The sequence below is a fragment of the Bos indicus genome, chromosome 15, assembly GCF_029378745.1.
Source record: "Bos indicus isolate NIAB-ARS_2022 breed Sahiwal x Tharparkar chromosome 15, NIAB-ARS_B.indTharparkar_mat_pri_1.0, whole genome shotgun sequence".
NCBI lineage: Eukaryota > Metazoa > Chordata > Mammalia > Artiodactyla > Bovidae > Bos > Bos indicus.
In genome coordinates this window covers 55,649,890-55,674,905 of record NC_091774.1, presented here as the reverse complement: position 1 = coordinate 55,674,905, position 25,016 = coordinate 55,649,890, and the positions used below count along the sequence as shown (strand labels likewise).

At 48.0% G+C, this 25,016-nt stretch overlaps 1 protein-coding gene across 1 annotated transcript in view; it reads right to left on the bottom strand.

Annotated features, from left to right (window-relative positions):
- Positions 1-13,309: 13,309 nt before the first annotated feature.
- DGAT2 (diacylglycerol O-acyltransferase 2) overlaps positions 13,310-25,016 on the bottom strand; it is a 32,652-nt gene continuing 20,945 nt past the window's right edge. The window contains exons 4-8 of the mRNA XM_019975405.2: positions 24,644-24,714; positions 18,370-18,574; positions 17,626-17,800; positions 16,621-16,823; positions 13,310-14,675 (exon numbers count right to left, since the gene is read on the bottom strand). Of these exons, the coding sequence (XP_019830964.1) occupies positions 14,521-14,675; positions 16,621-16,823; positions 17,626-17,800; positions 18,370-18,574; positions 24,644-24,714 (809 nt within the window). The 3' untranslated portion in view covers positions 13,310-14,520. The remainder of the gene's footprint in view (positions 14,676-16,620; positions 16,824-17,625; positions 17,801-18,369; positions 18,575-24,643; positions 24,715-25,016) is intronic.

Here is a 25,016-nt window from a genome sequence, read left to right as displayed (position 1 = left end):
TTGACTCAAAAGGCAAGGGCAGCCCTGGGAGAAGCACTCCACAGACAATGTGTAGGCCATCTCACAAGTCGAGAAGCCTGGAAATGTGAGGTGGTTATGAAACAGGAGGGAAAGGGGCAGGGCACAACCTTTAAAAGAATGACATAACCCTTGAGGATACGACATAAACTGGTTAGGACTAACTAGGTCCAAGATGGCAGAACATCCAACTTCCCACAGACCTTGAGCCTCAGTGTACACTCATCATAAAACATCAGCAAACTAAATGACACACCCACAAGTCCCATCACGGTTCCAAGACCAACCACAAAGGTCAAAAAGTGGACAGTGGCCCAATTTCTGGAAATCCGCATCCTGGCTCCCAAAACAGCTGGAATACTCCTCCCACTCATTAGCGTATGAAATCACCCACTCCTATAAAAGCTGAAGGGGGCTTTCCAGGTGACTCAGTGGTAAAGAATCTGTCTGCAATGCAGGAAACCCAGGTTTGATCCTGGGTCAGGAAGATCCCCTGGAAGAAGAAATGGCAACCCACTTCAGTATTCTTGCCTGAAAAATCCCATGGACAGAGGAACCTGGTGGGCTACAGACCATGGGATTGCAAAAGAGTTAGACACAACTGAGCACACACGCCTAACAACTGACAACCCCATACCATGGGGCCTCTCTCGCCTTCTGAGATGGCCCACACTCTTGTCTATGGAGTGTGTTTCTCTCTAAATAAATCCACTTCCTACCTATAACTTTGTCTCTCACTGAATTTTCTGCGATGAGACATCAAGAACTTGAACTTCATTAAACCCTGAGACTGGGTGTGTGATCTCAATGAAAAACCAGTGGGTTCAAGTTCCAACCTGAGATGCATGGTTTCACCAGAATTCTTTGGCTAACTGATTGATCAGGATTGGGCCAGAAAAGTACAGGATGATCCTAGGACCTTTAGCTGTGCCAGAAAGTAAAGAAGTACTCAAAAAATAAAAGGAAGAGAGATGTCAAAGGGACACAGAAGCCAATTTGAAAGGACTCTAAATGGCTCAATCTGGGGGAACTTGAACATCAAAATGAATGATAGAATGGCCTATAGCCCACTAAATAAAAAATAGGGATTCATGAGTTTTTATTGGTGTAACAAATGTCTCATTAGGAAAAAGATATTTACATGGTGATGAAATAAAATGTCTATTTTATGGCAAAGTGAAAGTGTTAGTCGCTAGTTGAGCCCATCAGGCAAGCATACTGGAGTAGGTAACCATTCCTTTCTCTGGGGGAATCTTCCCAACCCAGGAAATGAACCTGGGTTTCCCAAATTGCAGGCAGATTCTTTATCATCTGAGCCAGCAGGGAAGCCTTTTTTTTTTCTTTTTTTCTTTTTTTTTAATAGCAAGATAAGAAAAATTTAAACAAAATGTTCTTTGTCTATGTAGGCCTCCTCCCTCCCCCTTTTAAAGTGTATTTTGCACTTACATTAATTGTTGTCTCTTTAGGAGATAACAATTCCTCTTAAATTAATCAAGGGTCACAACTCCTTAGAAGATAACCTTTCTTCTTAATCTTGTAAGGGGCCACGATGGCCTATGACCTTGCTTCGATCTGGATTGTGTAAACTGTAATAACACATTATTTAATGTATAGCCCTCTGAATTTGACCTCTAATAGATGGAACAGTTCTCAAAGGTTTTTAGGAGGCAGTTCCCAGATTATAATCCTATAATCCAATTTATAATTGGATAAGGCCAATCCTTATAACTGACTCGGATTAAAATTTCCTTCTTAGATTGTTCAATTTATTCATCAATGATAGTCTCAAAGTATGGAAAAAGAGTAACTTTACAGTGTAAAAGCCAGACAGTCCACCTTAATCAAATGATCAAAGTGAGTATCATGAAATTGAAATCATGTACCACCAGATTGGATGTAGTGAGAAAAACTCATCATCACTTATGTGGTATTTCTGCTAAAAATGGATAATCTGAATCAGTCATGAAGAAACTTGAGACATAACAAAACTAAATAATGTTTTATAGAATACCTGGCCTGTAATCTTTAAGATTGTCAAGGTCATGATAGTCAAGGAGAGACTGGGGAACTGTTTCACATAAAAGGGGTGTGATACTATGATTTATGGGCTTTCCTTGCGGCTCACCTGGTAAAGAATCCACCCGCAATGCGGGAGACCTGGGTTTGATCCCTGGGTTAGGAAGATCGCCTGGAGAAGGGAAAGGCTACCCACTCCAGTATTCTGACCTAGAGAATGCCATGGACTATATAGTCCATAGGGTTGCAAAGAGTCAGACACAACTAAGTGACTTTCACTGTGACTTATAAGAAGAAATATATATTTGATCTTTGTTCACTATTCCTGGCATATACCTCCTAAAACTCTTATGAAAGTGAAACGATTAGTCTCTCAGTTGTGTCTGACTGTTTGTGACCCCTTGGATGGTAGCCCACTAGGCTCCTCTGTCCACGAAATTCTCCAGGCAAGAATACTGGAGTGAGTAGCCACTCCCTTCTCCAGGGGATCTTTAATTTCTTATATAAGAGCCACAGGGGCATCTTTGGTAATATAATATTTACTTTTGTCCTCAGTTCCTGAAACAACCTCAGAATATATACAAGTGAAATGGAGATCTTTTGTTTTCATAACAAACCCCATTCAACCACATGGGTGTTTATGTTAATAAAATGGCTTTTGGAAAGCCTTTAGATAACCTACTGGAGAAGGAAATGGCAACCCACTCCAGTACTCTTGTCTGGAAAATTCCATGGACGGAGGAGCCTAATAGGCTACAGTCCATGGGATCACAAATAGTCAGACACGACTGAGCGACTTCACTTCACTTCACTTAGATAACCTAAGATTGGCAGTTGCCAGGGGAACCAAACCTGATTAGAGGGAGGGGACTTTTAGACCCCTCCCACTCCAGACATCTGGGGAGGGGAAAGGCACTGAACATTGACTTCAATCAACAATGGCCAGCGATTTAATCAATCATGCCTGTGTAATAGAGCCTCCATAAAAACCTGCAAGAATGGGGTGTAGAGAGAACACAAGGAAGTGCTGGGACAGAGACACACAGAGGTCTTGGAAGCTCTGCATTCCTTCCCACATACCTTGCTCTATGCAGCTCTTCCATCTGCTATTCCTGAGTGATATCCTTTTACAATAAACTGATAATCTAGTGAGCAACTGTTTTGTTGAGTTCTGTGAGCTGCTCCAGCAAACTAATGGACCTCAAGGAAGCATTTGTGGGAACCTTCAATTTATAGCCAGTTGGTCAGAAACGTAGTTAACAATCTATGCTTGCTATTGGCATCTGAAGTATGTGGATGTGGGGTGGGGAGGCGGGGGTGGGAGTGTATGTGTGGGGGTGGGGGTGGAGGGTTGAGAGGGGTGCTGGGCTGAGCCCTTAACCTGTGGGAGCTGATGCTATCTCCAGGTAGATAAGGTCAGAATTGAGTTAAATTGTAGGACAACCAGCTGTTATCAGATAATTGTGGGGAAAATCCCCATACACTATAGTGTCGGACATGCAGTAGTGATTCAGTGTTGAGAGTAGAGGAGAAACACAGGATTGCATTTTTCCTGTAGAATGAGATTTAAATAACATGTGAGTCTGAACTTGATTCTTTTGCTAAAATGGGCATATTAAGACGAGTGGTGATGTCCTTGACTAACATATGAGGATTGTGTTTCTGGATTAATTTAATGGCCTTCATGATTTTACTGTGGTATTTGTCTGTAGGATAATGATCTTGTTTGGTGTGATGTGGCATCGTGTCTGCAACTTACTCTCAAGTGGTTTGGAAGAAAATTTTTTTGAATATTTTGAAATTTTTTTTGAATTGTACTTGCAACTTTTTTGTGAGATTGTTTTCCATAAAGTGATGAAGAAAATTTGGTGATGTTCTTTGCATAGTAACTACTTTATATAAACAAAATGAAAGTGAAAATGATTTTTCACAACATTTTGTTCATTAAAGTTTATATTTTAAAAAGTTTAATAACTTATCGAGAGTTTGATATATGCCAGGCATTGCTGTAAGCAGTGTGTGTGTACCCTTACCACAGTGCTAGAGATTTCAGAGGTAAGGCAAGAGTTCTGTCATCTGCCTAAGGTCACATGTTTTGGGTTTTGAACTGGGATTTGAAAGCAGTCTAACTCCAGTGTTATTAATCCTACATTTTTCTACCTCAATAAAACAGTATTACAGTATCTCCCTCATGCTGTCAAATAAGAGTTCTCAGGTTGCAACTAAAGATGCCCTATGGTGCAACTTAGACCCAGCATGCATACTGAGTCACTTCAGTGGTGTCCGACTTTGCCTGCTCCTCTGTCCATGGGATTCTCCAGGGAAAAATACTGGAGTGGGTTGCCATGCCTTCTTGTAGGAGATCTTCCTGACCCAGGGATGGAATAGGCATCTCTTATGTCTCCTGCATTGGCAGGTTCTTTACTGCTACTGTCACCTGGGAAGCCCAAAACTCAGAACAACCAAATAAATAAATATTTTTTAAAAATATATATGTATATATATGTGTGTGTTTAATCCAAGGAAAAAATACTTTGTATTGGTTTTGATGAAAGTGAAAGAGGACAGTGAAAAAGTTGGCTTAAAGCTCAATATTCAGAAAACTAAGATCATGGCATCTGCTCCCATCACTTCATGGGAAATAGAAACAGTGGCACACTTTATTTTTCTGGGCTCCAAAATCTCTGCAGATGGTGATTGCAGCCATGAAATTAAAAGACGCTTACTCCTTGCAAGGAAAGTTATGACCAACCTCAACAGCATATTAAAAAGCAGAGACATTACTTTGTAAACAAAGGTCTGTCTAGTCAAGGCTATGGTTTTTCCAGTGGTCATGTATGGATGTGAGAGTTGGATTATAAAGAAAGCTAAGTGCCGAAGAATTGATGCTTTTGAACTGTGGTGTTGGAGAAGACTCTTGAGAGTCCCTTGGACTGCAAGGAGATCCAACCAGTAAATCCTAAAGGAGATCAGTCCTGGGTGTTCATTGAAAGGACTGATGTTGAAGCTGAAACTCCAATATTTTGGCCACCTGATGAGAAGAGCTGACTGATTTGAAAAGACCCTGATGCTGGGAAAGATTGAGGGTGGCAGGAGAAGGGGACGACAGAGAATGAGATGGTTGGATGGCATCACCGACTCAATGGGCATGGGTTTGGGTGGACTCCGGGAGTTGGTGATGGACAGGGAGCGTACTGCAGTTCATGGGGTCGCAAAAAATCAGACACGACTGAGCGACTGAACTGAACTGAATTGGTTTTCTTCAAAAGTAATTGGAAATCTCAAAAATTATTTGGCATTTTAGAGCTGTGAAAAGGTGCTTTTTAAATGTGCTTAAGTCCAATGTTAAATTCACCCATTCCAGTCCATTTTAGTTTGCTGATTCCTAGAATATCGACGTTCACTCTTGCCATCTCCTGTTTGACCACTTCCAATTTGCCTTGATTCATGGACCTAACATTCCAGGTTCCTATGCAATATTGCTCTTTATAGCATCAGACCTTGCCTCTATCACCAGTCACATCCACAGCTGGGTATTGTTTTTGCTTTGGCTCCATCCCTTCATTCTTTCTGGAGTTATTTCTCCACCGATCTCCAGGAGCATATTGGGCACCTACTGACCTGGGGAGTTCCTCTTTCAGAATCCTATCATTTTGCTTTTCATACTGTTCATGGGGTTCTCAAGGCAAGAATACTGAAGTGGTTTGCCATTCCCTTCTCCAGTGGACCACATTCTGTCAGATCTCTCCACCATGACCCGTCCATCTTGGGTGGCCCCACACAGCATGGCTTAGTTTCATTGAGTTAGACAAGGCTGTGGTCTGTGTGATCAGATTGGCTAGTTTTCTGTGATTATGGAATGGGTGAATTAAACTCAGATGACCATTATATCTACTACTGTGGGCAGGAATCCCTTAGAAGAAATGGAGTAGCCATCATGGTCAACAAAAGAGTCCGAAATGCAGTACTTGGATGCAATCTCAAAAACTCAGAATGATCTCTGTTTGTTTCCAAGGCAAACCATTCAATATTACGGTAATCCAAGCCTATGCCCCAACTAGTAATGCTGAAGAAGCTGAAGTTGAACAGTTCTATGAAGACCTGCTGCCGCTAAGTCGCTTCAGTCTTGTCTGACTCTGTGCCACCCCATAGATGGCAACCCACCAGGCTCCCCCGTCCCTGGGATTCTCCAGGCAAGAACACTGGAGTGGGTTGCCATTTCCTTCTCCAATGCAGGCAAGTGAAAAGTGAAAGTGAAGTCACTTAGTCATGTCTGACTCTTAGCGACCCCGTGGACTGCAGCCTTCCAGGCTCCTCCGTCCATGGGATCTTCCAGGCAAGAGTACTGGAGTAGGGTGCCATTACCTTCTCTGCTATGAAGACCTACAAGACCTTTTAGAACTAACACCCAAAAAAGATGTCCTTTTCATTATCAGATCAGATCAGATCAGTTGCTCAGTCGTGTCCGACTCTTTGCATAGGGGACTGGAATGCAAAAGTAGGAAGTCAAAAAACACCTGGAGTAACAGGCAAATTTGGCCTTGGAGTACGGAATGAAACAGGGCAAAGGCTAATAGAGTTTTGCCAAGAAAACGCACTGATCATAACAAACACCCAGCACCATCCAGAGGATGTTGGCAATTTGATCTCTGGTTCCTCTGCCTTTGCTAAAACCAGCTTGAACATCTCTGCCCACACAAGGGTGTGCTGCTGCTGCTGCTGCTAAGTCACTTCAGTCGTGTCCGACTCTGTGCAACCCCAGAGACGGCAGCCCAGCAGGCTCCCCTGTCCCTGGGATTCTCCAGGCAAGAACACTGGAGTGGGTTGCCATTTCCTTCTCCAATGCATGAAAGTGAAAAGTGAAAGTGAAGTCGCTCAGTCGTGTCCAACTCTTTGCGACCCCATGGACTGCAGCCTACCAGGCTCCTCCGTCCATGGGATTTTCCAGGCAAGAGTACTGGAGTGGGGTGCCATTGCCTTCTCCAAACAAGGGTGTAGAAAACTGAAAAGTGAAAGTCACTCAGTCATGTCCAACCCTTTGTGACCCCATGGACTAAATAGTCCATGGAATTCTCAGGCTAGAATACTGGAGTGGGTAGCCATTCTCCTCTCCAGGGGATCGTCCCAACCCAGGGATCAGACCCAAGTCTTTACCAGCTGAGCCACAAGGGAAGCCCAAGAATACTGGAGTGGGTAGTCTATCCCTTCTCCAGGGGATCTTCCTGACCCAGGAATCAAATTGGGGTCTCCTGTATTGCAGGCAGATTCTTTACCAGCTGAGCTACCAGGGAAGCCCATAAGGGGGTGGGGGAAGATCCTATTTTTCTCCTCTTAGTGACCCCGTTATAATCTGTTAAGTGAGAATTTCTTCCACCTTCTCAGAAGTATTAGAAAAAAGTGTCAGTTGCAGCCCACTTCATGTAAAGAAAAGTGGAATGTTTTACTGATGAGAAGACCAGACTCTGCCATCCATGGCGCGCCACCTCTAATTCATTAAAGTTCACTGTGTTAGTTTAAACCATAAACCGGCTAGCTTAAAACAGCAAAAATTTATTCTCTCACAGGTCTGGAGCCTGGAAATTCAAAACCGAGGTGCTGGAAGGGCTACTCCCTCAGGACAACAGTCTCTCACCTCCTCCGGCTTGTGGTGGCTCCAGGTGTTCCTCGGCTTACAGCTGCTTAACTCCAGTCTCTGCTTCCATCACATGGCCTCTCCCCTTTTCCCTGTGTCTCCTCTTTCTTTTACTTTTAAAGACACTTCTCATAGGATTGAGAACGCTTTTAGATAATCCAAGATTATCTCATCTTGAGATCCTTATATCTGCAAAGATTTTTTTCCAAATAAAGTCATATTCAGAAGTTCCAGGGAATAGGGCATGTCCATATTCTTTTGTGAGCCAGTATTTAACCCACCACACCATTCCTATGTAAGGTCTGTCCCTTTTTTCTCTCAGGCCAGCCTGCCCAAAAGATGGAGAAATTAAGTTGGTATTAATCTAAACTAGATTGTTTTAAATTAAGATGTTAATTGTAATCTCCAGAGTAACCACTAAGAAAATAACTCAAAAATATACAGTAAAAGAGACAAGAGAATTAAAATAATGTATTAGAAAATATATATTTAACACAAAAGAAGGCAGGAATGGAAGAGTGAAAACAGCAAAATGACAGATGTAAATCCTACCTTAGTAATTACATTAAATGTAATTAACATTCCAGAAGGCAAAAAGTAGAAGTATGTATTTTAAAAAGTCCAACATTATTATGTCTACAAAAGCACAATTCGTATTTAAAGACACAGACAGGTTGAAAGGGAAAGGATAAAAGATATTCCATGCAAATAATAACCAAAAGAGACCTGGGGTTATTTTATACTAATACAAACTACACAAAACAGATTTTAAGAAAACTGCAAACACCATTAAAAGAAGCTAGAGAAAACCTAAATGAATAGGAAAACATCCAGAACATTTAATATTGTTAAAATGGCAACATTCACCAACTTGATCTGTCCCTTCAAAGGCAATCGCTATCAAAATCCTGGCTGCATTTTTTGCAGACATTAATAAGCTGATCCAAAAATTCATGTGGGCTTCCCAGGTGGTTCAGAAGGTAAAGAATCTGACTGCAACGCACGAGACGAAGGTTCGATCCCTGGGTCAAGAAGATCCCTTGAAGAAGGGAATGGCAACTCACTCCAGTATTCTTGCCTGGAAAATCCCATGGGCAGAGGAGCCTGGCAGGCTATACAGTCCATCAGGTTGCAAAGAGTCAGGACTGAGCAACTAACATTTTCACTTTCCAAATTCATATAGAAATGCAAGAATAATCAGGACAATCTAAAAAAGATCAAAGGTAGGACTCAAATTTCCTGATTCCAAAATTTATTACAAAGCTAATTAAGACAGTGTGTTACTAGAGTAAATAAAGAAATATAGATCAGTGGAATAGAACTGAGAATCCAGAAATAAACCCTTACATTTATGATCAATTGATTTTGGACAAAAGTGCCAAGACAGTTTTATGAGGAAAGAATGGTCTTTCTATCAAGCAGTCCCAGGATAACTGGATATCCCCATGCCAAAAATGAAGTGGGACCCTACCTCAACCATACACAAAAATCAACTCAAAATAGATCAGAGATCTAAATATAACAGCTAAGGACTCTAAAATGTTTAGAAGAAAACATAGAAGTAAACCTTTGTAATCTTAGATTAGGCCGTGGCTTCTTTGATACAAATGCACACACTAGAAAAAACAAAACCAAAAATAAACAGAAAAAAACCCTAGATACATTAACTTTCATGCTCCAAAGGACAAGTGGTACATCTGATTCATGAAACATGCTGCATCACAGATGTACCTCGAAAACATTAAGCTAAATCAAGGAAGTCAGACACGAAAGGCTACCTACTGAATAATTCCATTGACATAAAATGTTCCAAGTAGGCAAATCCATATAGACAGACAGTATGTTAGTGAGTAGTCATTGGCCAGGGGCTGACAGGAGGGTAGCAAGGAGTGACTGCTAATTAATATGGGGTTTCTTTTGGTGGTGATCAAATTTTTCTGAAATTAGAGCGGTGTTTGATGCACAACTTTGTGAAAAGGATGGGTTTTATGATATGTGAATTATATCTCAAAAAAGCTTTTATTAAAAACAAAAATAAGGAAGGCTGGCCACTTTGCTGCAGGAACAGTGACGTGGAGAGAGGCCTGGAAACAAAGAGTTCAGTTTAATAGGTTTGGGAGACCCAGTAAGGGTGTGATGATGACAACCAGAGCTATTATTTCCTGTTGAGGGAGCAGCATGAATACTTTTTACTTATGTATCATATATTTAGATACAAATTATCTCACTTATTCAGGAATATAGATTATTCCCGTTTACAGATGAGGAAGCTGAGGTTCAGAAAGGTTAAGTGACATGATAATGCAGCTGGTAAGGGCACTGTCACAGGGTGGGTACTGCTCTCATTCGTGGACGTCTTTAGGGAGGAGAAAGGAAGGGATGGTTTGAGAGACAAAAATGTCACCTTCAGCATCAGCAGGCAGCATTGGAATGGGGTAGGGAAGGGGGAGGAGAGCTCACTAGGTCCAGAGGCTGTTTCTGCTGATAGTGGGCAATACAGATATCTAGAACCTAGACAGGGAAAATAAAAAGAGGCAAAGGTTTTTTAAAAGATAAGTGCTTCACGTATGTCTTTGCCTCTCTTATTATATTACAAGCACCTAAGTACAGGGGACATTGAATGTGGAAGCTGTTTATTTCCTACGGGGAGGCATTTCGCAAATGTTTATTTGCTGAGTGATAAGGAGCAAGTCTGTTGGCCTCTCTGGTCCTAGTTTCTCAGATTAGGAGGAATTGCTCATGATGAATGCTAAATTGCTATCTCTGAGCTTTTGAGAGTGTGATTTTACTTATCTCTGGCTTCTAGCTCCAACCCGGGGATGTGTCAAAATTCAAAAAGGAAGGAAGGAAGTTGGGCGGCGTTTGTCTCAGACCTAGCCTCAGTGCCCCCTAGTGGCCATATCTGGGAACAACAAGCAGAACTTTGGAATCGACCTTCAGGCAGAGGGCATCACCGACTCAATGGACTTGAGTTTGAGCAAACTCCAGGAGCTGGTGAAGGACAGGGAAGCCTGGCGTGCTGCAGTCCATGAAGTCGCAAAGAGTCGGACACGACTGAGCAACTGAACAACTGAGACGACAGCCCCACTCCCGCCGTCCATAGGCAGTGGGTCTTCTGGAAAAGGAGATTCCAGCTCTCTCTCTTTAGGTAACAGCCCAAGGCAATGTTCATAGCATTTACCTAGAGTACCCCACACACAGCTTAGCGTGAGGCTAGCCTCTGCTCTGCACAGGTAACTGCTAGACAGACACCCTTGCTATTTGCAGGGGATTGATGATAGGATCTGCCACCCCTATTCCAATCCCTCCCCCAAATGAATAACATTTGAGAATAATCCTTCATAAAAAATACAGTAATACAGTTGGCCCACATATCTGTAGATGCAGGATCCATGGATATGGAGGGCTGACCAAACGTTGCCCCAGGTGAAGATGGCCCCTCCAACATTTGCAGCCTCCTTATTGCTCGTGTTCTTAAGTAGAGATGGTGGAGTTTCTTGATGCAGAGTAGGTATTTAATCTTCACAAAATTAATGCTGAGAATACTGGGCTGTGTTTATAGGGGTAGCCTAGCTTAGTCTGATGGAGAAGGCAATGGCAACCCACTCCAGTACTCTTGCCTAGAAAATCCCATAGGTGGAGGAGCCTGGTAGGCTGCAGTCCATGGGGTCGCTAAGAGTCAAACACGACTGAGCGACTTCACTTTCACTTTTCACTTTCATGCATTGGAGAAGGAAATGGCAACCCACTCCAGTGTTCTTGCCTGGAGAATCCCAGGGACGGGGGAGCCTGGTGGGCTGCCGTCTATGGAGTCGCACAGAGTCGGACACGACTGAAGCGACTTGCAGCAGCAGCTTCATCTGAAGCCAAATGCTGAGGGTCATGGCTAGCCTCAGGCTGGGGCTGGTATGGGAGATGCATCAGAAAACAGGCCTTTTCCCGATCCTAAAGGAAATGTGTGTTCTCTAACCCAGGCTCAGTGTCCTGAGGCCTAAGACCTGCCTGGAGCCACAGAATCCAGTCTCTGTTGGCCCCTCCAGGACACTTCCTCTCTGCCCTGCCTGCCTCCCCACGGAAACACTCCAGAGAAGCCAGTTCCCTGCCCTTCCATAAGAAGCCCCTTGCAAACCTCCCTACTGTCACCTCTAGGTGGTCCAGATCAGCAGCCTCTCTGGTCTGCACTTGGCCACTTTGCCCTTCCTAGCAAATTTCCAGTCACCCATTAAGTCCCAGCTCAGGCTGGGGCCCCAGCTCACCAAGGACCACCAGGGTTGGACTAGGGGCCTTTCTGTCACAGCTCTGACCACTCTGAGTATCCTTAGCTGTTTCCAGCGTTTGTTTCTGCTCCCAAGCTCACAGCTTCTGGCAAAGAGAAATGGTCCCTGAGGTAAATGTTGGGATAGGCATTGCATGTGTGCATGCCAAGTCGCTTCAGTCGTGTCAGACTCTGTGCGACCCTATGGACCCTAAACTGCCAGGCTCCTTTGTGCCTGGGATTCTCCAGGCAAGGATACTAGAGTGGGCTTCCAGTCCCTCCTACAGGGGACCTTCCAGACCCAGGGATCAAACCCACGTCTCCTGCATTGACAGGCAGGTTCTTTATTAGCGCCATCCGGGAAGCCCCAGGACAGGTGTTAGGCAGTGGAAAATGGGAAGTTCCCTTAGCTCAAGTGGGAAAGATTTCAAAGTATCTGGTACTCATTGAACTGAATGGAATTAGAACAGAGAGCCAGCATCTTGTGCGATCCAGGTGTGGCATGAAATCACTAGATGCCAGCAGGCCAGGCCCTAGTTGTGGTACAACGAGGCCAGAAGCAAGGAGCATGGTTGAGTGATCCATATGGACCTTCCTAGCTCAGCTACTCCAGGACCTTACGGCAGGAGAATAGCCTTTCCCAGGGGAGGAAGGCAGCTGTGAAGGGGGCTCTGGTGAGCCCTGCCCCATGGTGTTCACTGTGTTGTGTAATCCTCATGAGTATGAGCTGGGCGTAGTGACTTCCATCTAAAGAAGAATATGGCAAAAGTGACAGGCTGTCACTGCTGAGATTAGATTATAGAAGACTATGGTTTCTATGATGCTGAAGCTGAAACTCTAATACTTTGGCCACCTGATGTGAAGAACCGACTCATTGGAAAAGACCCTGATGCTGGGAAAGATTGAAGGTGGGAGGAGAAGGAGATGACAGAGGATGAGATGGTTGGACGGCATCACCGACACGATGGACATGAGTTTGAGTAAGCTCTGGGAGTTGGTGATGGATAGGAAAACCTGGTGTGCTGCAGTCCATGGGGTTTCAAAGAGTCGGACACAACTGAGCGACTGAACTGAACTGAACTGATGTTTCTGTTTGCACTCTGGTTCTTCTTGCTTACTCTCTCTGATGCAGCCAGCTGCCATGCTGTGAGCTACTCTATCAAAAGGCCCATGTGGCAAGGAACTGGGAATGGCCTCCGGTCAAAGCCAGTGAGAAGTGAATCCCACCAGCCGTCAAAAGAATGACCTTGGAAGTGGATCCTCCCCAGGATGAGCCTTGGGATGACTGCAGCCTAACTGATACCTTGACTGCAGCCTTGTATGAGACCCTGAAGCAGACCCAGTTAGGCTGTACCTTGACTACTGACCCTTAGAAACTGTAGACAATGTTGTTTGCAGCCACCAAGTTTTGGAGTAATTTATTACACAGCAATTGATAACTAATATACAAAGGGCCATTTGGGCTGAAGGAGAAAGTGGGAGAGGGCTTAGCAGGCAGCCCAGCTGGGGCAGTGGTCTCCCCAATCATCAGCAGCAAGATGCTAATGTGACCCTAACAATAACTCATAGAGGACACTTGTTTTCATTTATCCATTTAGGAATATACGAAAGTCTGACATGGTATAATGATCTCATCAAGAGAAAGCAGAGTACACAGAGTACTAGCTGTCCCCCCTGGCCCCCCTCTCAGAAAAGGCACAAATACATGAGGTTTGGGTTCGGGGAACTTCTGTTCTGGTACCAGTCTACTGCTCAGGCCCCTCTGTAAACAGGAAAGGGGACCCCTTCCTCGCATCCACTGCTGAGGATGTGGGTTAAGCAAAGCGAGGCCACTGGCAGGCCAAGGCAGGGTCTGTGCTGGGTCTGGGTCTGTGTCATCAGCCCCCTGAGGAAAACCAGTCACTCCAACCAGAACATGATGGGGCTTGATAACCCAAGAGATGGTTCATCTGGACAGCTCCATTCTCCAGCACAGGAACACTGCCACCCTGATCCTCTCTTTGGAGGCCAGTCCAGGCTCAGATTTCAGAGACTGGGGCCATGGGGGTGGCAGAAAGGAGAATCAAGCTTGAATATTCCAGGTGCTTATCCCTGCACTCTTCAGCATGGGAACACCTGTTTCCTCTGTGTCTTTCCTTGGCAAGAGGGTTTAGTCCTGCAGTCAAGCCTTGGGTAGCTGGGCATAGAGATGTTTGTACTAGAGGAGGCTTCTGCCCCTCATCCCTCAGGGCCAAAGGGCAAATAATCTAACTGGCCCGAGTCACTAATGACTGTCCTTCTTCCCCAGTTAACCAGGACTGAATTTTCTCTGTAATTTGGGGGAGGAGAGAAGAGGGGTTGTGAAACCATAAAGGCCCAGATGTGGCAGCGCCCACCTGGAACAGGACAAACTGGAACTGAGAGAGCTTGAAATATTCCCTTTCTCCTTCTTAAAAAAGACCTAACATTGTAACGGTTTAACAAAATTATTATAATTTCTTTTAAATAACCCACAGACACCCATGATGCTTCCAAATTTACAGAACAAAAAGCACTTGAGAACTTGGTAGAAAACGATTTGCAGATGGTTCCTCCCAGAAGCTGGCCCCTGCAGACAGGCTCAGTTCACCTCCAGGACCTCGGTCTCCGGGAGGCCGAACTTGGTCTTATGCTGGTCGAAGAGCTTCACCAGGGCTTGCACGTACATGGCGTGGTACAGGTCGATGTCCTGCTGCGTCGGGCGCTCCAGCCTGGGGATGGTAATGGGCTCGCCCACTGCAGGGAGGGCAGAGGCCTCTGGTCAGTCAGTGCCGTTTGGCCCACCCTCCCTGGGGATTCACCGTGATGCTCTTGGCGGTGACCTTGTGCTACGAGCCAGCCACGCGCCAGGAACTGTGCTGGAAGTGCTCCGTTTCAGGCTGTCCCTTTCAAAGGTAAGAAGACTGGGGCCCAGGGTGATGGGAAGGGACCTGCCCAAGGCCACCTAGCCACTAAGCAGCAGGTGGGATCAAGTCCAGCTGTGCTCACTGCTCGCAGTACTTAGTTGGGAGCTCTCGTGAGAGGTGTGGGATCCAGGAATGGCTTTGCTTTTGCCTGCTCTGGGCATGTCACTGCCTCTCTGAGCCTTAGTTTCCTCACTGATCATAGGGGGATCCTTCCTTACAGGGCTTTGCTGAGGATTCTGTGCAATAATGCGATATGCTATGAGAACTGTGCTAAGGGCAGGAGAAAGGGACCACTTTCACAAATCCATGCGTAATTTTATTTTTTGTCATCCTCCTGCTTCCTCTCTGTACCCAGCTCATCCTGAAGTCCTATCAATGCTATTTCTGAAATTTCTTCCAAGTTCATGCACTTCTCTTCCATCTCTGCTGCTATTCCCTCTGTCCAAGCCAACTGCTACTACAAAAGACTCTGGACTGGTCTTGTGTATTCCATTTTTGTCCCTTCTAACTCTTTTTTCTAGGGCTTCCCTGGTGGCTCAGCTGGTAAAGAATGTGCCTGCCAATGCAGGAGATGCAAGAGACGTGGGTTTGATCCCTGGGTCAGGAAGATTCCCTGGAGAAGGAAATGGCAACCCATTCCAGTATTCTTGCCTGGAAAATTCCATGGAGAGACGAGCCTGGTTGGCTACAGTCCATGGGGTCACAGAGATGGACACGACTGAGCAAACAGGCCTTTTATAACTCCTTTTCTATTCAGGAGTCCCAAGGATCATGCAGAGTCGGACATGACTGAGTGACTGAACTGAACTGAAGGATCACGTTAAAATGCAAATCTGAATCTCCCTTCCCCCAAACCCTCAAGCAATTTTCCATTCTTAAGGTGAAAAGCAAACTCCTTCACCCTGGGCACCAGACCCTATCCTTCTCCAGCCACCCTGTACATGGAAATGTTCCTGCTGTCTCACAGACATCAGACCTGGTATGGTGTATAACAAGAGTCAAGGGTGAGTCTGGGTCATGGGATTTAAAATGCAGGAAGTTGATCTCTTTGAAAAAAGTACAAAGCAAAACTTCTGGCCCTGATAACAACTCAAAGTATTTACGTGAGCTTTGGCCTCTGAAGTCCATGGCTTGTGGCCTCCATGCTCTTGTGTGAGTTCTGGATTGTGAACCATTAACAGACACACACACACTCCTACAATAGATAATTCCTTGGAATCCTCTAAATTGTCTCATATAAAAGCAACACAGCATGGCTGGGGGTGAGGTGGAGCCAGTTTTTTGCTCCACTTCTCATAGACTTCTGCTCCAGTCATATTGACTTCCTTCTGTTCCTCAAAAATCTATGCGATCCTGCTGTGAGAACTTCATTTAGGCTATTGTTTCTGACAAAAAGCCTCTTCCTCTTCTTTTTTTCTGGATAATTCCTATTCGGCCAAGAGTGTAAGAGTCACTCCTCCCTGAGATCCACTAGGACCCTCCAGAGCACATCCATCTCTCACCCCCTGTCGGGTCTTTACTGTAAGGGGGTCTTCCCTGATAGACTCATGATCTGCAAACACAGAACTGCTGAGTCCTGCTTTCTCATCCAGACAGCTTGGTTCATGGTAATGGAACTATGCCCCATCTCCCACCCACACCCATCACTACTATCAGCACCCAAACAGGTCCACGTCCTCATGGTTTAGAGCACGGACATCAGAGCCAGGGGCCTGGATTTGAATCCTAACTCTGTCACTAAACTAGCTGTGGCACCCGAGTTTAGGGGAGCTTACCGACAGTGGTGATGGGCTTGGAGTAGGGCACCAGCCCCCAGGTGTCAGAGGAGAAGAGGCCTCGACCATGGAAGATGCATGGGGCAAAGCCAATGTACTTCTGGAACTTCTTCTGCACCCACCGGCCCCAGGAGCCCTCCTCAAAGATCACCTGCTTGTACACCTCATTCTCCCCAAAGGAGTAGGTGGGAACCAGGTCGGCTCTGGAAGAGAGAGGCCAGGGTCTGTCTTGGCCCAATCACTGGCTTCCGTCCCTCCTGGCAGCCCCAGAGGCCCCAGACACCAGCCAAACTGCCCTCCCTCAGGGCTGTACAAGAGTCACCTGGGGGACCCCAAACCACATGTCCCCCCAGGGCCAAATGAGGGCAGGCCCCCTGCCCCTGTTGGCAGGTAGGGATCATGTCAGGGTTTTACAACGTGGCCCTGACCAGGCCCCTTAGCCTCACTCGATTTTCTGAAATGGAAAATGGGGACGGCATTCCTGCAGAATTCTGCAGGATCCAACAGGGCGGTAGAAGTAAATGTGCTCTAATGAAATGTGCTGAACAGGTGGCTACACAGAATGTGCCCCTGGTTTTCTAGAAAAGGTCACAGAAACCCAAGCTGCCCTGCTCCTCTCTGCCTGTGCTCAGGGTTTACTGCTCCAAGAGGCCTTCCTTGGTATTTCCAGCCACACACCATTCTCCTTCCTGGCCTTCCGCTCTCCTAGCTGTGTGACAGGCTTTGGCATAGGGCACACAATGCTGCCTCTGGGCCTGATGGGTCTTTCACCCCACCTGCCGGGGCTCAGGAGACTCAGGTTGCATTTTTGTCCACCCAGCCGCCCTTGGCCTGAACCTCTGGTCTCCAACATCCCCTTGTCCATGGATGGTTAACTCCCTTCTCTACCTTCCTAGAATCTGGGTCCTGCCTCCAGGAGCCAAGGAGCTGCTGACCTGGGCTGAGCAGAGCTGTGGCTGGGGTGTGGGCATGTGTGTGCATACACGTGTTCTGAGACGCACTCACCCATGGCGCAGGGCCAGTTTCACAAAGCCCTTGCGATTGCGCAGGGTGACTGCATTCTTGCCGGGCATGGAGCTCAGGGATTCAGCCGCGCCCCCCACCACGATGATGATGGCATTGCCACTCCCATTCTTTGAAAGCAAGTAGTCTATGGTGTCCCGGTTCACTGGGCAGATGCCTGGGGAGTGGAGGGGGGACACACAGTCAGGGATGGACTTCCTACCTTCTGCACGTGGTCAAATATAGACAGAGCCCTGGATTTGGTTCCCAGACCTAGCCCAGCCACTTAGAAGAACAGCCCCACGTAAGTCATTCTATTTTCTGAGCCTCAGCTTACTTATCTGTAAAATGGGGATGACACAGGGTTGTTTAGGGAATGCATTCATTTGGCAAATGTTCCCTGAGGTCCTAACTCTGCTGAGTGGTGCCAGGTGCCAGGGAACCCCAGTAAGTCAGGCTGGTGGGGATCAAGGTGGATAGAACATGAGAGTCATGGACAATGATCAGATTGTGCAAAGGGCAGCACAGGGCCTGGGGATGCCCAGAAAAAGGGGTCAGAGAAGGTTTCCTAGGGATGACGTTATGCTAGTTGAATCCAGAAGATCATATGAACAGTTCTCTCGCTCAGCCCTGACACACCAGGTCGTGGCTGGCCACATCTCACAGGACCAGGCACTAGAGCACAGTGGATTGGCTTCCTGGCCAATGGAGAGGCTCAGACAGGGGCACTCAGAGGTGGATTCTCACCTCCAGACATCAGGTACTCCCGCAGCACTGGCATCCGGAAGTTGCCGGCCAGCGTGGCCAGGTAGGGCCTTATGCCAGGGAACTTCTTGCTTACTTCTGTGGCCTCTGTGCTGAAGTTGCAGAAGGCACCCAGGCCCATGATGCCATGGGGATGGTACCCAAAGATGTAGTTCCTGCTGGTCAGTAAGTTGTGTGTCTTCACCAGCTGCAGGGAAGACTTTGGGTCAGAGCAAACTGGCCAGGAAGGGGTACCGGGGAACACCCAGAGGTGAGGGAAGCACTGGGCGTGCCCTGCTCCCCGGAGTCTGGGTCTGAAGGACTGGAGTGACGCCCCCTAGACCTCAGACTCTCGTCACTGGGCCTCAGTGCTGGGGACTTGAAAGTCACCATTGGACTTCGAGTCCCTGGGAAGGGAGTAAGACACTTCTTCATTCCCCGTTTTTCCAGCCAAACACACCAAGTCCTCTAATTGCACTCTGCCAGCCTCCTGCATTCCCTCCCTCTGGGCCCAGCCCCCTCACCACAGCCAGAGTGACTGCTCTAAAAGCCCAGTGAAATCTCTGTCACTCTCAGATAAACAGGGATGTCCAGCTCCCATCGGGGTAAAGTCCAAGTCCCTAACTTTGGCCAGAGAAGGGACAGAGCATCTGGCCTGAACAGAAACTTCCTCCCAGGCAGCCAAACTCAGGTCAGGCTCCGATGCAGGAAGGACAAGGACGAGTCACAGCCCTGGTGCCAGCCACAGTGGGGGTGGGGAGGTCAGCTGTGCAGCTGGGGTGGCTGACCTGAGGTGCTATCCACAAAGCTGTCCTGGGATGGTCTTGAGGACTGGCTTCCTCGGGCCCACCCCCCGCCCTGGGGCTGGCGGCCTGGACAGTGGGGTGGGCGGTGCTAAGTTGCCCTAATCCCTGAGCACCAAGAGGCACCCACCCAGCACTACAGGGAACACCAAGGGGGTGGAAGGTGCTGGGCGGGATGGAGAGGATGGGCATTCTGCTCAGAAAACATCACTTTTTTCCCAACTAGAAAAATACTGAATAATCAGAGAATTTTAAAAATACAGGAAAGTCAGAAGAAAATAAAAAACCTGTCATACTTCCCTCCAGATAAACCACTCTGACATGTTGAGTTTTTTTCCTACTCAAATACACATGTTCTTTTTTAAAAATCCCCAAACTGAGGTCATATGGTTGGTATGACTTTTATATAACTACCTCCCAAGCATGTCAAAGCTATTTTTTTCTTATCAGAATCCCTCAGTAACATGTCTTCTCACAGCTGTGCTACATGAATAGGATTGTTATCCAGCCTATACTGATAAAAAGCTTTGAAAAGCTTCTATAGTTTCCCTCAGAAATAATGCTTCCATAGATATCTTATTTTTGTCTTCATGTCTGTTTGCATTCTTAAGACAAACTTCTAGAAATACAGCTCCTGGGTCAGAGGGTAGGACCACTTTGGTCTGGTGGGCTGCCCTGCCTCTGGAGACAGGCTGCTGGTAACATTCCTACCAGCAGGGCCTCAAGGCTCCCCCTGCCCTGCGCTGGGGCCAGCTGGAAGCAGAGTCCCCCGCTACCAGCAGAAGAGCAAGGGCCGGGGCTTCTATGACGCTGGATTTGGGAACTGCCTGGCCTAGGGAAGGACCTCGTGCTCAACTTGAGGGGGTGGGGTGCTGGTGACTGGTCTCCAGGAAACTGAAACCTGAACCTGCAGGCAATGGAGGCCAGAAGGGGATGGGAGTGAAGGTAGCTGGCACACCTCCCAGCTCTGCAACTACCAGGACATGTCAGCGTGAGCCAGAACCCCTGTGCTGTGTGCCCGGATGCTCAGGACACTTGTACTCTTTTCTCCTTCGTTGCCTTTGTTGAGCAGATTAAAACTGCTCAAAACCCCAAGTGATCTCCAGCTGCCCACCACATAAAAGGGGAGCAGCAGCAGCTGCATCCACAGCCGGTGGGGATGCAGCTTGACACGAGCTCCACGAGGCGGTGGTTCTGGGGTTTTGCCCCTGAGAGCAGCTGCGCCCACCACTTTAGCTTTCGGGAAAGCCAGAATGAAAAAGCACCTCATGCCAGTCTCCATAGAGGAGGAAGGCATGGAGGTGAGAGCGGAGGCAGCCAGTACTGCGATGGAAACCTGCTCCTGAGCTGAGGGCCAGGCCCAGGAACCTGCTGGACAGCGTGGGCGGGAAGAGCCCTGATCTGGGCCATTCCTTCGATCGCGGGGTAGACTGAGGCCCAGAGAAAGGAGTTGCTGCTCCCCCGGGAGCTCACAGCGGATCCTTCCCTACCTCTAGACTTGGCCACCCAGCTGTGCTTTCCCCGGTCCTGAGCTACAGATGGGCCACTTGGCGGAGCCCTAGCTGGTCCCTTAAATAATTTCCTCTCTGCACCCCAAGCCTCTATCTGGTTAAATGAGGTGTCCTGCGGCAGAGTGCAGGTTCTTTGTTCCCGGTGCAGCACCCAGAAAAGTGCAGGCACCTGATATGGCTTTGATCTGACTTCGTGCCACACTCCTCCCCTTGGGTGCACAGAGTGTCCCCTCGGGGGGAGGAGGAAGGGCAGTGCTGATGAAGGCTCTGTTGATGCACCTGATCTCGTGTCTCCTGACTGTTTCCAATGGCAAAGTCTCAGCCCCAAGCGCTGGCCAGGCCAGGCCTGCTGGCCGACACAAGCCTGCAAGTCGCTCCTCACACCCTGTCTCTCCCTGGCAGGCACAGTGGTCAGATAGCTTTGTCCCAGCCTGGCACCTTATAGAGGAAGAAACTCAGAACCAGAGAGGAGCAGAGACTCGCCTAAGCTCACGTAGCAGGGCACTGGGGCAGAGGAACGAAGGAATGAGAACATGGGCCCTGAGGCAGACACTGCCTTGGTTTCTATACTAGCCTCGCACCTTGGGACAGTTCCTCCTCTTTGGGCCTCAGTAGGTCCATCTGTGAAATCAGGCAGATGGACAGATAAGTGACTGTAAGCTCAGAGAGTCCTTCCTAGTCTCTTCTCCAAAGACCCTGCCCATCACCAGGCACTGCCCACTCCTCTTCCAGGTAGCCAGTGGTCCTGGTGGCTGGCAGTGAACACATAAGCCCCACCTCTGCTGGGAGAAAGGATGTTTTTTGGGCCAGCTGAGCAGCTCTGGTGGCAAAGACCTTCACCGACAAGGGCGTGGGGAGGTATAGGTGGGTGGGCACAGTTAGAGAGCATGCCCCAACCATTGGCAAGAGGCCAGGAAAAGGGTGTGGAACAGAAGGGTCATACACGACTCCATCAATCCTGACATCAGTTCACAAAGGCCAAACCTCCCTGCACAGAAGAGGAGCCTGAGGTCCCGAGGGTCAGGGACTCTGCCAAGACCACCATCAGGCAAGGGCAGAGCCCAGGATGAGGCATGAGACCTCAGGCTCAGCCTGGCTTTGGTTCTGGCAGGACCTAGGGCCCCTCCCAGGGCCAGCTCACCTGGGCCATGTGGAGCCAACCCCCAGCAGACTTCTTGGAACACAGGTGAGACAAGGGACATGGGTTTTGTTTTGGTTCTTCTGGGAGGGTAGAGATCAGTGGGAAAGGGTACCTGTCTGTCCCAGCTCTGACCAACAGTCATCAGGTCATCCTGTTCTGGATGGAGGGAGCTATCAGCCTTGAAGAGGTTTCCTGCGGGGCAGGCTACTCTGGGGCCCCCAAGGAAAGAGCCCCAGCAGAGAGAAAGAGTCCATAATCCCTCACAATGAACCATAATTTACCACTTTTCTGGCATGTGAACAGCTCCATTTTACAGATAAGGATAACGAGGCTTAGTGGGCTTGAGAAAGCGTGCTCATAGTCCCATGTGCCGAAAGCGACAAAGCCCAGCAGGATCCATCAGAAGGGCAAGGGCAGGGACCAGGCACATGCATCCCCAGGCCCAGCAGAGCCCAGCAGTGCACAGGGACTACAGTGCACTAACAGAGGCCAGAGAGCAGAGGGACAGGGCAGGACCTCAACCCGGATCCCCAACGGCACAGCAGAGGGAGGGAGCCCCGTGAAGTGGGGCACACCTGGACTGCATCTCTCCCAGAGCAAGAAGCAGTAGGAGTTCAGTGGGAAAGAGCGTGGGGCCCGGGTTCTAACACTAGCCCCGGCACGGAGTCACTGCGCAACTTGGACCAGTCCTTGCCCCTCTGTGGGACTCAGTTTCCTCACCTTCAAAATGAGAGGGTTGGGTCCTATGAGGCAACATCCTCCTAGCAACAACAGCCTTGGTTTCCTTGCGGCCAGAGAGACGGGGTCCAGAAAAGGGAGGAGCAGGGACCCTGACCCCAAAGGTCCTGTGGAAACCGGGCCCAGGCTGGGATGGGCAGAGGGAGCCAGCCCGGGGTGCCACCCCTACAATACTGAGTGCAGCACAAAAATGCAGGGTTACCTGACCACCTCCCCCAGGCAGCAGGCCAGGATGCCTCAATCGCTGACTCACAACAGCAAACACACACCACCCTGTGTCATGCACACTCCCACATTCACACACGCTTTCTCCATTCTTCAGACTCCACTGATTTCTGCCAGGTTACCTCAGCACCTGGGATGTGCCAGGGCTGGGGTGCCGGGCGAGCTGCCTAGACAGGTCTCTCCCCTGCAGGGAAAGCCTTCAGGATTCTGCCAGAGTTCTCCACCATCCACCAGCATCACCCACGTGCACCAGGGCCTGGATGCCCCGGCCCTACCAACCTGGCTTGCAGACCACCGGCAAGGGGCCTGAAAGAATGGCACTGAAAGCCAGACCAAGCCACTTTTTATCTTGTCAGGACCTTGACTTTGGCCCCAGAGAAGACAGATGCTCAGAAGACCAGTGTGGGAGCAGCCAGTGGCACAGGAGGAAGGATACCCAGAGATCAACTTAGTCTAAACTGGTTGTCTGTGAGGAGACAACCTCAGCTTCACCCAGGGTCAGACTGGGCTGCTTCTCCTGCCTCTGTCCTCCAAGCCTGAGGGAAGCGCGAGGATTTGTCCAAGCGTATCTCCCAGAGCTCTGCTGCATAGGAGGGTAGTGTGCTGTGGTGGGAAGTGTCCAGACTTGAACCAAGACAACAGCTGGAGTCTTGGCTCAGTTCCCTGTTAGCCTCATTCAGCTGTGCTGCTCTCTGACCTTCAGTTTCCTCTTCTGTAAAAATGGGATAAAATGAATACCCGCCATACAGGGTGCAGCGAGAGTTAAAGGAGACTCCTTGGGGAAGGCACTGCCCCTGAGAAGGCTCCCAGTGAATAGAAGTCCTCCCTTCCCCTCCACCTTCTCCCCATCCTCCCCATCCCAGGCTTCTTGCTCAAGCTCAGGTGCTGTGTTCTCATGATTTTCCCTGCCCCTTCAGTGCTGCTTCTCTTCAGGATGGGGTTCAAGGAGCAGCACCTTCAGAAGCCTTTCCCAAGCACTTCAGCAGTGAGACTCTCACTCTTCATTCACTGCACACCAAATTTTCTGGCCCCTTATTCCCATGACCAGGACCCCTGGTGACCCACCCACGACTGGCTGAGAGAGGTGAAATTTCTGTAAGACCTTCAGACGGAAAGAAAGCCCCTCACACCTATTGCTAATCTTGGTTCAGACCAGATAAACTTGGACTACCTTAGTATTGTCTTGATAAATCACTTCCTTTTTTATATTTTTTGGCTCCATCATGCAGTTTGCAGGATGTTAGTTCCTCGACCAGGGAATAAACTGGGGCATAACAGTAAAAGTGCTGAGTCCTAACCACTGGACCACCAGGGAATTCCCAGTCACTTCCATTTTAAGTTATGACTTTAATATTCACTGAAAGCAGACAAGCAACAGCCATAGTGTCTACTATTATTCCTGCTCCTTACATCACCCAGGGTCTCAGTGTCTGAAACAGCTTTTAGATCCAAATGCTAGAAGAAGTCTTGTTTAGCCAAGGAACAAAGAAGCTTCTTTCTTTCTGAAAATGGGGATCAATAACTAGCATGCTTCCCTTTTTGCCTTGGCTGCTAGGAGGCTCAGAGGTGATCATGAAGTTCAATCACTGCAACTCTGTTGACACTTATGGATGAATTACTAGTATGTTTTCCTCCAAGTCTTGATTTTTCTTTTTACCTGGTACAGAATTATATGTATGTATCTTAAATTGCCTCAAATCCTGCATAAAGTAGGGTAGAATATCGACAGATGCTCATAGTGGGAGATGTCACCTTGTTCAACCCTGCACACATGATCGCTGTGGATGGGTAAGTTAAGGCATGACTTCAGATTTCCCATCCATTCCCACCCTCCCAAGATAACACCTGCAAGTTTTTACCTGAATGGGAAAGTAGTCTCGAAAGTAGCGCCACACAGCCCAGTTTCGGACCCACTGTGACCTCCTGCCACCTTCCAGGGAACAGAACACAGTGTTGAGAAGGAGTAGGAGTGGGGGAGGGTGACGTTCATGCAGAGCCAGTGTGGACCCCTGAGCTAGGTGACCAGCACCCTAGGCAGCATTCTCCCCCTCCAAACCCCTTTCCATGTTCATTCCCTCACGTTATGGACACCCGGCACTGAGTGTGAGCTCCGGAGAGAAGCATGATGGTGACCTTAGAGACTCCTCTGCCTTCAGAACCATGCCCAGGCTTAGCCCAACACTATTCACGCAGTAGGTGCTAACTCAAGAAGGGGCAGTACCCACAACGAGG